Genomic DNA, 14486 nt, shown 5'->3' with positions numbered 1-14486 from the left:
GGTTTGCTAATAATCAAGAACTTCCCCGGTTTCCTTTGAACAGAAAATTTAATATGTTCTATGATAGCTAATTCAAATATACAAACACCAAACACCAGTTTTGGATGATCTAGTTTTTAGAAAATTGTCTTTATTATTCTTTTGGTCTTCTGATGATTTCTTCTTCCCTCCTTCCCTCAAGGTTTTTCTCTATTCTGTATAGTAAACACATATTTTCTACATAGAATAATACTATTGCCTTGTGACTATCAAGAACAAGCATTGTAAAAGCCTGTTTAATATGAACACAAGCAAAATCCAGCACCAGCCTCTGTGCATTCATTTTATAAGAAAGAATATATTTTCTCTATATATTTAGAATTATGAATACAAGTATCTTGAGGAAACATAATATATTACAGCTAAGTAAATAAAATAAGGAAGCAATACATCTCTACAGGCCATGCAAATGTCAATAATATTTTATGGGGCTTGCAAGCTTCCCTCCTAAAATTCTCATAAATTTTGACTTCTAAAACTCATATATGAATAAATTTTATGTTAAACTAGAAAAAAGAAGTCATGGTATGTAAACTCTATGCCAATATTGAGACCCTTAGGGAGGCAAACTCAACATGCAGCAGTAATTGTCATAGATAACAGTAATCCTTTAAAAGAGGCTTAAAATAATTGTGCTATGAATTTTGTACTAGAAAGATGTTTCTTCTAGAGAAGAGTGAAATAAATTGGATTAGTCAAATACTGTGATGATGCAAGCTATCTTAGTACTGTGCTGTCAAGTTTTTGTTTTTTTCTTGCAATCGATTTTTCAAACAGCATCTTAAATTCAGTTAACTGATTTCCAAAACCACAAACAGTGCTTTTCAATCTTGACTAGGAAGCAAGGTGTCGTCAGTGATGGGCTGAAGGCAGGTAAAATAGGACAGGAAGGTACCCATTGAAGTGGGCAGTTAGTTTTGATGCAAAAGCTGATTTAATAAAGATACGCGTACAGACATTACATACAGGCTTTCAAAAGTAAGCAGAGATGATAAGTGGAGACATTAGTAGCTCATGGCATAATTCAGGATGTGTGAGATGGTGGAAATTTGATGAAAATATTGATTATCTTTCTCTAAGACTAGCCCATCAGGTGGTTGAGCTGTGCATTGCAAACATATTAAAGTATCAAAGTTGATTTCTGTAATCAGAGGGTTTTGCAGGTATAGTTACATGGCCACGTCAAGCAATTACATTTTCCCATAACTGTTCTTCTAGCAATGCTACTGTGCTCTGTGGTATAACGGCACACTTGTGCTACAGAAGCCTAAACCCAGCATCTTGATTTTAGCTAAGAAAAATATGTTTCAGAACTACTTAGTGATTTGTTCAAAGTTTTAGGTTTAGGTTTTGATCAGAACAAGTTTATTTTTCTAAAGTTGTTGAACCCCCGTTTTGTTCATTTGTAAAATGAAGATGCCTCTGATTTTGATTTAGTCATAATCTAATCAGATAAACAATAATTTACTGAAAGTCCAACTACAATGTGGCTAGCGTTGTGGAAATTTCCTTGGAGTATAAAATAAATGAATTGCACAGTCCTGAGTTAATAAATTGTAAGTTAGATTTTTGTTGGGAGAAGGCATTTACCCATAATTCAAAGATGGGGTTCATGCAGGCAGAAGTTCTGAAATATTTTGTTCTCAAAAGCCCTGTCTTCTCTTAAAAAAATACTGAAGACCTCAAAATGCTTCAGCTTATTTAGCTATATCATTCAATATTTATCATATTAGACATTTAAACTGATAAAATTTTAAATAGCTATTTATTAATTCATAGAAAAATTACCCTGAAAACCAATTATGTGTTAACATAAAGCATACTTTAAAAACGGATTAAAGTGAACATCTCTATTAATGAATATTAAAATAATAATTAGGGGAATTACATTGTTTCACATTTTTGTAAATCTAATGTCTAGTTTATTAGGGGACAGCTAGATTCTCACATGTGCCTCTGCATTACATCTTTGCAGTGTGTTCTTATGGTTGAAGTATATGAAGAAAATTCAGCCTCACAGAGAAATGTAGATGGAAAAGGGAAGAGTGTTTTCATAGCCTTTTCAGATGGATACTAGTGCAAACCTCAAAAAGTGATAGTTTCTTAAAGGTTAGTTGCAATGGGGAATGTGAAACTGTATCAATGGAGTTTTTGTATTCTGTTAACATTAACATCTATTAATGTGTTTTGCTCTTCAAATGCCTCTTTTACCTCTTTTATGCATAATTATTTAACACCAAACATCACTAGATGACAGTTATTGGATCACGGTTATGCTGCTATTCCAAATACGAACATGTTTCATTTTTCAATGTCAAAAAGCACACTTGTTCACATAAACAACAATCACATTGAAAAATTATTTAAGTATGAGGAACTGTCAGATGCACAGTGATGGATACACTTTTGTTTGCTCGGAGGTGGAATTTTATCTTTGGCAGCAAATATTTTCAATTTGTTTTCCTTAAAGTCAAAAGATTCACTATGTTCTTCCTGCAGGAAAGTCAGCAGATTCACTGTGCTCTTCCTGAAGAAAAGATATGTATTCAAACTGTTACATTGTTAAAAATTAGCAATTTTGAGTGCCTCATCAAGGAGACTGTAAAGTAAAATTGTTTTTTTTACCCCCGAGAATGCATGGAGATGACTTACACAATGAATACTAATAGCTAAGGTTTGGTGCCATTGTCTTGATTCGGGGTAAGGCATCAGCAGTTTTATTCACCACTGCCTTCGCACTATCAATGCAACTGTCAACACAGATGTTTCAGTATGTCATAAGATTTAAAAGTCATCCAACATTTGGATATTTCAGTATTTCTTGCATTTGTTGCCAAGCATTCGCATGAAAGAAGATCTGTGATGATTGGTCCATGCTGACACTGAACGAATTCAAGGAAAATAAGCAAGCTTAGCCATGTCTGTACATCTGTCTATCTGTCAGACAAAAGTAAGGCTCTGTAGAAAGATATTAACTCGGTTTTCTTGTTCAAAGCTAAAACTTTCTATCAGCAAGTTACTATATGGTTGGAAAGCAACGGTGTCCTGGGTTTGTCTTTTTTTTTTAACTACTTTTCAACCGGTAGACATTCAGCAATGGCAGCTGACTAAAGGCATTGCTTTATTAGTATCTCAGGTCTTACGTGTGCTTCTCCAGCCAATACAATACAATAACCTACTTTGTAACATGTTTCAGTCACTGTCATTTTTCTTTCTTTTTTTTTTTTTTTTTTTTCGCGGTACGCGGGCCTCTCACTGTTGTGGCCTCTCCCGTTGCAGGGCACAGGCTCCGGGCGCACAGGCTCAGCGGCCATGGCTCCATCGGCAGGCGGACTCTCAACCAATGTGCCACCAGGGAAGCCCAGTGACTGTCATTTTTAATTTGAAAAGTGTAACAAATGACTTTTAGCTTTTGATTTTGTTTTGTTTTGCAATGTTATTTTTTGTTTATTCAGAATTTTCCCAAATAAAAAGTTATATGTAATAACTATATAATTATATAACATTATCTCATATACTTTTACAGCTATTATATTAACATGTGTTATTTCACCATAAAATAAAAAAAATTATTATTATTTTTTAGTATTTAAAGATTCATTGTAGACCTTTATTGGGAAAATGAGAAGACTTGCTTTCTCAACCCAACTGCGCAGTTTAACATCTAACGATGCTGAAAAAGAAATTGGAATAACAGAGTTCTCTGACTCATGGAAGTGAAGGATCTACTCCAAAGAAACTGAACTAAACTCTAAATAAGAAACAAAAGTATAATGAAATCTGTTCTTTCCCAGGCTTCAGAGATGTTAAAATTTAACTGACTGTTAGGCAATAGGACATTTTTGAATGGTATTATTGCATTTGTTCAGTTGTGGCATAATTTTGAGGTCAATCGTTAAAGAAAAAGAACTGAATTTTTCAATCATAAATGTGATGAACTCTTTAAAATCCGAAAATTAGCTGTTATAGCTTTCAAACTAGCTATGCAAAAGCCACCAAAGCATCTTACAAGGTAAACTGTCACAGTGGCTGGAGAGGCACACACAATACTGAGAGAGCTTTAGCTTTTAAAGAGCATATTAACGTCTACATTTAAAATATTCAATACTTCCCAAACAGTTATTTGTCTCAAAATAATGTTGCAATCACACTGTCACAATAAAACTACCAGAAAATATTTTTCTTCCTAAATCACAATAGGGCGAATTATTGACGTCAATAAAGCTGAAGGAAAGATAGCTTTTGTCTTCTTTTCATTTCTTATGTGAAGCTTTTTCATTTTATTCAGAGTAGGTTTCTCCTTTCCATAAATAAGAGACCGCTTTGAAATATCAGTTTCATTCTTTTCTCAAACTTTGGATATAGACAGTGTAATGGTGATAGAGAAAGTGAGGTTTAGTCTCCTCCATCTCTGACAAATGTCCATCCTTCACAGTAAGAGACCTATATTATAAATATATTTTATTTCAGGGGAAATACTGTTAAATTTCATAATACTTACTCTTTTATCTATGTGTGTGTATTTATAAAATAGGACAGAGAAATGTACTAATTCTAGCTGTGCTTCTATGTAGGCTCGAGACAAAATTCAAGATTTCAAAATTAGAACGTATCGGACAAAAATGGGGTTACGGGGATTATAGCAAGGAAAATTAAAGATAACATGTCATTTTAGTAGGATTATGAAAACACTTTAGCCTTTGGGTCTCATGAAAGGGTCTCATGGACCCTAGGGGCCCTTGACCATAACTTCAGCCTTGAACAATGCTGGGTTAGGGGAATAATAGCTGTAATAACAACAACAAACCATCTAAAACCTCAGTAATTTCACATTATTAAAGTTTACTTCTTGCTCATTTAGCCTAATCAGGAAAAGGCTGTGCTTCACACATTCATTTAGGAATTGGAGCTGACGGGGTTCTACGTCATCAGTGTCTGCCTTCTGAGGTTGACCAGGGGAGAGCAAAAGTGGGAGTGGATAATTTTTTCAAGAAGTTTTTATGAGTCCAGCCTTCAGGTAAACTTCAACGCTTTGTCCACATTTCATTAGACATGGTATCCCCAGTTGCAAGGGAGGCTGGAAACATAGTCAGCTGTGTGCCAGGAAGAAAAAGATGCAGGTTTAGTAAATGGGAGGTCAGTCTTGAATATAGCACCTAATTTGATAGATTTCCTGTGAGAGCCTCTGAATTGGAAAAGTGTAGGTATGAAGCATTGTACATACGTCAACAATATAAGAAAATCAAGTCGGTGTAATGTAAATTCAGTAACATTCAATAACATTTATTGTGCACGCACTATGTCCAAGCAGTGTCCTTGGTCCTGGATAAAGGGAGGAAGAATAGACATAAAGGCCCTTGTAGAGCGTACTTTCTTAGAGTCTAGTGGGAGTAGGTGGTCAATAAAAAGCTAACAATTGGCAAAATAATAGTGAATTGTGATAAAAGAAACCATGAAGGGAGAAAAGAAAGTGGGAGTCAATGCTGCCTTGGAGAGGGTCATCCAGGAAGACCTTTCCTCAGAGATGTTTGAGCCAAGAACTGAAGAATGAGAAAGGTTCACAGGTGCAGAGCTGGAGAGCGATACTGAAGACAGAGAAAAGAGCAAGATCAAACTGCTGAGGAGGAGAACAGCCTAGAATGCTGTAGAAATAGAAAGGGTCCATGTATTTTGAGAGGAAAGAACAGAGATTAGCAGTCTAGGGTGTGTTGGCCCAGGTGGTCTGGGGCAAGAACACACAGGACTTTATAGTCCATTACAAAGAGTTGTGGCTTTAACTTAAGGGCAATGGAAAGCCAGGTGCATTTCATGATTTGATTTCTATTCCTAAAAGTTTATTCAGGTTGCTTAGTGGAGAATAGATTTGGGGAGCTGTAGAGTAGTAGATGACTATTAAGTCCAAGGTCATTGTGCTTCTACATAATAATTTATGTCATTGTCCTAGACAACCTGAAGCAATAAGTCAATCTCAATATTCTTAAATTCATTGTAGGCTGTTTTTAAAAATTGTGTCGTTTATCTTCTGTCGTTTATTTTGCAGCTCGTAGGGGCCATGTGTTATTAGGATTGTGATATTACTGGTGCCTAATTCAAATGGAAATGCAGAAATGATTTTTTTCTAAAGATTTTTTTTTAAACAATCAGTGCTCTCACCATTAATACAATGACAAAAATACATTTTCAATTCTCAGAACTGGAATTTCTCTCAACGTTGTCTAGCATGAGTTATAAAAATGACAAATCTTCACCTTCAAACTAGAGAGTGGAATATTAACTACATTCTCACAAAAATCATAGCAACAGCCATGCAAGGCTGAAGCATTCTCATCAAAAAGGAGATAGTGAGTAGCAATAATGACCATTATGAAAAATAGTAAAAAGGATATAATAAATAATAAAGAATCCAGATAACCGGGGTAGGCAAGCTTGATGGGTGGGTCTCTTCAATACCAATAAAACTGCTTAATTGTGACAGCCAGTCTGAATAATTCTATACCAAACTGTTCTTTTCTTGTACATAGCAGGTATTACATATACATTTCTTGAAAGAATAACCAAATATCCATTGATTTAGATGAAGGAAAAAAATCTCTGCCAGGAGGAGGCCCGATCCAAATAAACTATGTTGTCCTCATTTCTATTTCTTTCATGGATATTGCATACACGTATTTCTTTCTTTCTTTTCCAAGAAAGCAAAAGAACTGTTTTCAAAACAGTTATACAAAGGAATTTGTATCTTGATTCAAAACTTATTACCACTGGTATTCTAATAGTGTCCTGCAATAAAGTGAATCTAAATAGGTGATATAACTAAATTGTAGGGGGGCCAATCCAGGGCTTTCAGATTCAACAGATCAGTGCACATTACTGTTTAGAAACAAACACACAAAAAATTAAATATTTTCTTTACTTAGTAGAAAAAAGAATCTGTAGTGACGATAAGTACCCTAGTGAAATCAGCCTGCGGTTATGGATTTGGTGAATTCACACACACACAGATGCACTGGGAAGCACACTTAGGTACACACGGACATACACGCACACATGGTCTTAATATCCAGAACTAATTCTATCCAGAAAGGGTGCTAACCTTTCATATTTCAGCCCTAGACCATTATTGAGTGGTGTCTTATGAAACATTTCTAACTTTGTAAGATTTTTGATTTATCACTAATACCATAGTAGCAAAAAGTAATTAAAATTCCCAATCATCTTTTATATTGAATACCATGTGTCTCCAAGATAAATCATAGCCTCTGAGGCCCTCACGCATAAATAAGAGAAAATCAGTTCAAAGTAACTGAGACTATAGGGATGTGTATTGTTTCAAAAAAGCAAGAAGCCCAGAGAAGTGCAACTCCAGACGAGGCGAATACAGTGCCCCAGTGATATTCTTAAGGACTCACAGTTCTCCATGGGTCTATTCTATCCACCATAAGAGTCAGCATTTTCTTACCTTAGCATCTGTCAACATCACAAGTTGCCCACCACACATGATCCCAAAGGCGCCAACACAAACATGACCACAGCTTGAGCTGGGAAAACTGTATGCGTTATGTCTATTTATTATCAAGGAAAGCGTTCTCAGAAGCCCTCCAGTAGGCTCACCTTTATGTTACCCTGGCTGTATACCGACCTCAAAATCAATTCCAGGAAATGGAAATGAGACTACCGTTTTTGGCTTATAACAATTAAGATGTGTCAGAGGCTCATGATAAATCAAGCTTCCCTGAAGCGCACAAATGAGCAGAGAAGGACAGATACCTGGACTGGAGTAGATTGAGAAAACTGGGGAGAGACTGGATGTTGAGTAGACATAGCAGAAGACTGAGTGGTAGTTTGAAAACCAGCATGGGATGAAAAGTGACGGTAGAAGATTTGATGAAAACAGGATAGTGGAGTCAGCCAGGGGAGAAGGACCCTAGGATTTACATCTTAACTTTGTGCTTCCAGTATTTCAGTTGAAATTGAATCTTTTAACTCAGACAAAATAATTGTATCTCGAAGAGATGGAAGTTTACCCAAACCTTGAATTATCTATGGATACATTTTACAAAAACATCTGTTGTCTGATTATAAAGAAAATGAGTCAGATTTTTACTTGGTTATTAGACGAAGTAATGACATGGGAAGGTTTTTTAAAATGGCTTCTTTTAATGGATAAAAATCCTGTAATAATAATATTACGTTATGTAAATTAACATTTCAGTCTTAACATTATCATGCACTTTTAATTTAACCATTTAATTTCCCCTAGTATGTTTTATAGGGCAGATTCCTGAATAATTTAATGGTATCTTACTCAACCTCATTTTAAGTCACAAATGCAGAATAAGACTAATTGCCTTTTTCTCAATTTTTCAGATCCTGACTTTAAGGACCTTGGAGTTTTGAAACCATTACCAGGTTGGTAAAATAGATATTTAATACTGTTCAGAGGCCTTTGTTTTCTGCTATGATATATACTTTCGGTTTATTACTCAAGCTCCATTTTTGTATGTTTGTTTGGCATTTCGTTATTTAGCGTGTGAGTTTGAGATGGGCGGCCCTGAAGGCATTGTGGAGTCTATACAAATTATGAAGGAAGGCAAAGCTTCTGCTAGCGAGGCCGTTGATTGCAAGTGGTACATCCGAGCACCTCCACGATCCAAGGTCAGTCTTAAGGTGAAATGCAGGTTTGACAGTGGGCTTGCAAAGTGTCTCCAGTGTGCACTGCTTTGAACCAACTGGACATGCTTTGTTCATTTCAGAGTGCAATCATAAGCTATCATTTTCTTTTAGTTTTGAATTGCAAATCATCTTCCTCTGTTTAATATAACTTTCAAGGTCATAAATAATATGGAGAGGATGTTGAAGAGCTCATTGGATAACCTGGATAAGAGACTCTGGGGTAAAGCTACCTCTCTGAAAAATGCATTGAAATGTCATATGTCAATATGTCAATGTCAATATGTCCTAATTGTCAGTATCTGCGGTTTACTTGCTTTTTAACCTAAAATCATATCTATGGAAGAAACTGTCCAGGGCTCACAAAGTCATGTGTCTCTGGAATATAAAATAAACCTGCAACAGGGCTGAGGGACAGTGGCGATCAGGACCAGGAAAAAGGGACAGCAGGTCCTTAACTGCCTATTAAACTCCTTGATGACCATCATGAGAAAATGTTGGTCCAGCATCACCAAGTCCTCCATTTTCTTCATAATATGCCCCGCATCTAGGTTTTATGTTGATTACCTTGATTTTTTTTTTTTTTTTTAAATTTTTTGGCCATGCTGCGCGACGTGTGGGATCTTAGCTCCCCGACCGGTGACCAAACGCGCATCCCGTGCAGTGGAAGCGTGGAGTCTTAACCACTGGACTGCCAGGGAAGTCCCTGATTACCTTGATTTTTAAATGTTGATGATAAATTTTAAAAGTGGGAAACATTAGATGTAGGATACTAAATAGATTGTGGGCCAGATTCAGACTCAGATCACTGTTTTGGAAACACTTGTTTAGAACAACCCTATTCATTCTATTATGGATGTATCTTAAGAAATATTGGGATGAGTAATTTTGTGCCAGTAGCTGTCACAGGTTTAGAGGGTCTATTTGCTTATTCTCCCTTTATTGTCATCCTTCATTCATAGAATATAGTTACAACCAAGTTTTACTGATTTATTAGATTTGGAGTTGCCCGCTTATTGAGGTTGAAACAGTCTGTTATTTAATTAACTGACTTAGTGATGCTATAAACTCTCAAGCACTATGCTGAGGAAATGAAAAATTATGCTGTCCTCAGGTTTCCAGTTTAACCCTTAGACAACTATGTATCAAAATAATCCATGGACTATGATAAGATCATCAAGGTATTTATAAGGTGTAGTAGAGTGAGGGAAACGACCACATATAGCTGGTGAGGAAGATCAAAGGTGGAATCAAATTGCATTGCAGGACATCCTCTGAATCTTAATGAGAAATGGTGCTGTCAGGTAGACAAGGTGGAAAAGACTCTCCATGTAGAGTCAATAGCATCTGTAAGGTCATGGGATCATAAGAGAGCATGCTTTTTCAGGAATTAAAGTAACAGCATGTGACCAAACGAAAGCAGAACTATGGAGGTGAGTGGTTAAGCCGAAGGGCTCTGTCCGTCCCCCTAAAGAGCCCAGATTTATCCTGAGTGCATTAGTGATACACGGAAGAGTGTGAAACAGGAGAGTGATGTGATCAGATCTGCATTTTTGAATAACAGGTTTTCCCTGTCTAGAAAAGACAGAGGTGTTAACACCTCAAGCTAGATACAAAAGGATTTGGTGACTGGATATTTAGGATGAGGGAAAAATAAAACGCATCTCTGAGGGAGTTGGTGTTTCAGGAAATATTGATTTCCCATGAATATGTCTTTGGGGTTTGCATATAATTTGAAAGTGTGGAACACTTTCCCCAAACTTCTGGTTATGGAGATTCAGACCACGGTCCAAGTTCCAGCTTTGCCACTGCAGGTCTCTTTGCATCCGAACAAGTCTTTAAAAAGTTAATTGCATTATGAAGAAAGACACAGTGATTCCTCCTTCAAAAAAATATCCAAGGCTACTGGTGACATAAAACCCAACCCACTACAAAGATAACGTGAGAGCTAGATTGCAGTTTATTACGCTCCCTTACATCATCTGTGGGTTCACATGTGCTATTTATTTTCCTTAACCTCTATGAGTGAAAGATTTTTTAGATTTTTTTTCAACAGCGAATATTTGAGTCCCACCTCATGGTCATAACTAGCACCTTTGTCACCTCGGTCAGTGTCAAAGAGACAGTTTCTATGGAATTGCAAACACACAACCATTTCCTTCCAGCTGGTAAATAGACTGTCTTCTGTACAATTGCAGAACTACAATACCCAGTGTACCTGCCTGTTACCGAATTTGGCATTCTGTGACCCAAAGGGGAAGCCGCCTGCAGAGCTGGACAAAGATGGCTCTATTGTGACAGACTTTCTCTGTTAAATTAAAGGTTAGGGGATAGGAAGTGGCTTTGAATAACTGTCGAGAAGAGCAAGAACTGGAGATGACGGCCTATGTGGGCTTTCTATTTATATGGAGTTCTTAGCTGCCTCGGAGAACAGACTATCAAAGCACAAGTTAAACCTGACATGGCTCATGCGAATATTTGAATGATAACTAGTAACAGAAACATATTACACAATGAAGGTGCTAAATAGCTTACTGGGGTTCTGTTAAAATTTACATCAAGTGTATATTGCTTCTCAGCCTTTTCACAAACAGAAAATACAATATCTGATATTTCCTTTGTTTGAGAATTGTAATACAGATGATCACCTTTAATTAGAATGTGATTAACCCAGATTTCTTAGAAACTGGAATACCAGAGCCAGAAAGAAAGTTGGAAATCCGTTACTGATGTGCTCCTTTAACAGAGGAATACGTTGAGTCAGGACAGTGAAGTTGGTTAACGATGGGATGTCGAAATATGCCTCTGTGAGCAACGCTTTGGTTTTCATACAGATTCTAGTAGGAGAGTATTATGGTGTCTAGTTCTGGATCTGGTCCAGTAAAGAACCACTAGAGAAGAATGTTGGATGAGCCAATCGTGGTAACAATGTTAATTTCATGAGGGCTGAGACTTATTTCTCTCCCAATACCAAGAAAAATCTGTCATTCAGTTAAAACTCGTGGAAAAAATAAACTGATGTATATATATCTAGAAAAATGGACATGGTGACAATCTTCAAACATTTGAAAAACTGTTAGGAGACAGAAATAAGAGGATAAGGCTTAATCTGCATGTTTTCAAGTACTGCAATTTATTTGTATGCTTGAATCTAGAGAAATATTCAATATAAAGAAGGTTTTTGTTTTTTATTTTAATAATGGAGATGCCCAAAGATCAAATGAGATTCCATGGGAGGAATCTAAGTAAAGTTTGGCAGGCATTTTGTATAATAATTAAAAAGTCAAGTAGTTTTTTGGCATAGATAATATTAAACTCCTTTTAAGACCAAAACTTGATGAATCTATGACAAGTAACTGCTTAAATATTTGATTAGTTAGTAAAAGGGCTGAAGCCAGTTCTCCATGTCCTGACTCGAAGTCCAGTGTGATGTCACAAAACCACACTATTTGGGGAAATTGTCAAATTTGTTAAGACAAGAAAATAAATAAGTCAAAAGACTTTTAAAAGTGTATATGTGAAAATAATTAATTTAATGATTAAGGTCTTGGGAGAATAAAACTAGCTTTTATTAATTACCCATCATTTAAAACTTCAAATTAATTTTTAAATGTTACTTAATTGAAAATACTTTGATTAAAATTAGGATAAAAAACAGAAAAACTTGACAAACACAATAAATCAATCTTTTATAGTGAAGTTGAGTTTTCAGCTTCATATGACCTTAGCAAAAAAACGCAGTCCAGCTCACCAATACTTCTAACCTATAGATAATATATGGGCATTGTTTAAAGCTGCTCAATTTGTGGTAATTTATTATGGGATCAAGGAGAAAATTAATGCAACAGGAGAAGGGTAGCAACAATAATTGATGACAATGAGAAGTTTAGGCATTCTAAAGATTGAGTCTGCCCTTATTATCTCCAAAATGAAAATAAAAATTGGGTAAACAGATTGAAAATCTCAACTGATCAGATAACTACCAATGTTATGGTTCAACTTAGTTTTTAAATGAAATCTCAGTTTTGTAGCATCAGATTTTGGAGGGTTACTCAGATGGACCTGAAATATTTTGATACTTGTCTGTGCATGCCAGAAAATCATTTTAATATGGTTGTATCTCGGTTTGTTGTGTGGGGTGTGTGTTTTTTCAATAGTATGATGTTCTGATTTTTTCCTCCAAATAAAGTGCTACCCTCTAGACTCATGGGATATCCTACCTAAAATTATAAGGCCTGGCAAGTCCAGCCACAAATAAAAAGCAACCACAGAAGTCCTGAGCTACACGCTTTTTAGAATGTAGCTTTATTTATCAAAGTGTAAGGCAATATGGAAACCGTGGTTAGTGTTTCTCAGACTGTGATGTATTTAATTTGTATTTATCATGGAGAAAACTTTTCTGGCAAATCTTAAATAATTGCGCCAAACAATGTTTGTATTTTGCATATCATTGTGACATGAGAGGAGAGAGCCGGTTGAATGGTTGGTATTACACGTTTGTAAGTATATTAACTTAGTAAATCGTTAGCTAGATTTACTTGCTTTAAGTATACGAAAGGGATTCTGCTGTCTACATTAGTGTGATTTGGAAGACAGATATTACTAGAAATTGTTTATGTGTTCTGAAGCCTCCCACGTCCTATTCAATAAATCATTTTGTCAGCTCAAACTCTTTGTGATTGATTAGAAAGAAGAATGCAACAAAATGGTTCACGGAGAGGCGATTGTAATCTGATTATTTTACTGGAGTTATATATGACTCTGTTTATCACTTTCTCTTTTCTTCAGCAGAGAGACTAAGGAGGTTTCTGTGGTTTTCTACCTTAAGTAAAAACATTGTCATATGGCATTCTTCCCCTTAGGGATATTATGGCACAAGCTTTAAGCTGATGAGATATCATTTAAATCCTAATGTAGGGAGGGTTTTTATATGATATATACTATAGCTAGTGTGGGAAAACTTGATCACTTTTCTGGCTAATGGCATTTGGCTTTTGCAGTAACAGCTCTGTACCCGGTAAAGCTAATACCCACTGGAATATTTTATTTCTTTTTTTAAACTATTAAAAAAATTTTTTTAAATGATTGAATGCTTCAGAAGTGAATATATAAAGTCTAGTGACTGTAATCGTTCACTTCCTCTATGAATAGTATTCTGTCTAATAAGAATAGTCTTTAGATACAGAAGGTTCTTAGACTTCAGCCATTGCCCTTCATGTAAGAATGCAAACCATTCACCTCCTGTGGAAGTTCACACTCTCTAGAACTGTCAAATGAGAAAACATGGGCCGAATATGCAAATTGTCTTTCTAACTACAGCAGTATTCTTCTATAAGATAATCTTATTTTTAAAGAAAATTTAAGACAGCCGTTTACTTCAGAGAGACACATTTATTTTCTGTGAATGCTATTCATATCTCAATCGTCAATATGTTTCTTAGTGCCTTTAGAAAAATAGAAATGATTTTGCTTTGCTTGCTTATTTGTCAATTTTGTTGGAGTTTGTTTTTATTCAAGACTATAACATTCTTTCTGGAATATCAGTCTTTGAAAATTTTCAAAAAAATTATATGAGGCTGCATAGTTTGATGCTAAGGAGAAAAGTGTCAGGCATGTCTGAGTTAAATACAAATCTATTACTAAAGGGCCTGTGTCACTTTGAGAAAGTTACTTAGCTTTTCTAAACCTTGGTGTGTTTTTTCATTTTAAAATAGTTATAATAATAGTGTATTACTGTTGAGAGATTTGAGTGAAATCATGCGTTAGCTCAATGTCTTAAG

General features: G+C 35.6%; 1 protein-coding gene across 1 annotated transcript in view; it reads left to right on the top strand.

The window, feature by feature from the left end:
• Nucleotides 1-14486, top strand: part of NETO1 (neuropilin and tolloid like 1) — a 92974-nt gene that overhangs the window by 45989 nt on the left and 32499 nt on the right. The window contains exons 5-6 of the mRNA XM_007119844.2: nucleotides 8404-8445; nucleotides 8564-8691. Coding sequence (XP_007119906.1) covers nucleotides 8404-8445; nucleotides 8564-8691 — 170 coding nt within the window. The remainder of the gene's footprint in view (nucleotides 1-8403; nucleotides 8446-8563; nucleotides 8692-14486) is intronic.

This window comes from Physeter macrocephalus, chromosome 19, assembly GCF_002837175.3.
Source record: "Physeter macrocephalus isolate SW-GA chromosome 19, ASM283717v5, whole genome shotgun sequence".
Lineage (NCBI taxonomy): Eukaryota > Metazoa > Chordata > Mammalia > Artiodactyla > Physeteridae > Physeter > Physeter macrocephalus.
The sequence above is the reverse complement of the archived record's forward strand: the minus strand, read 5'-3'. Positions and strand labels throughout refer to the sequence as shown.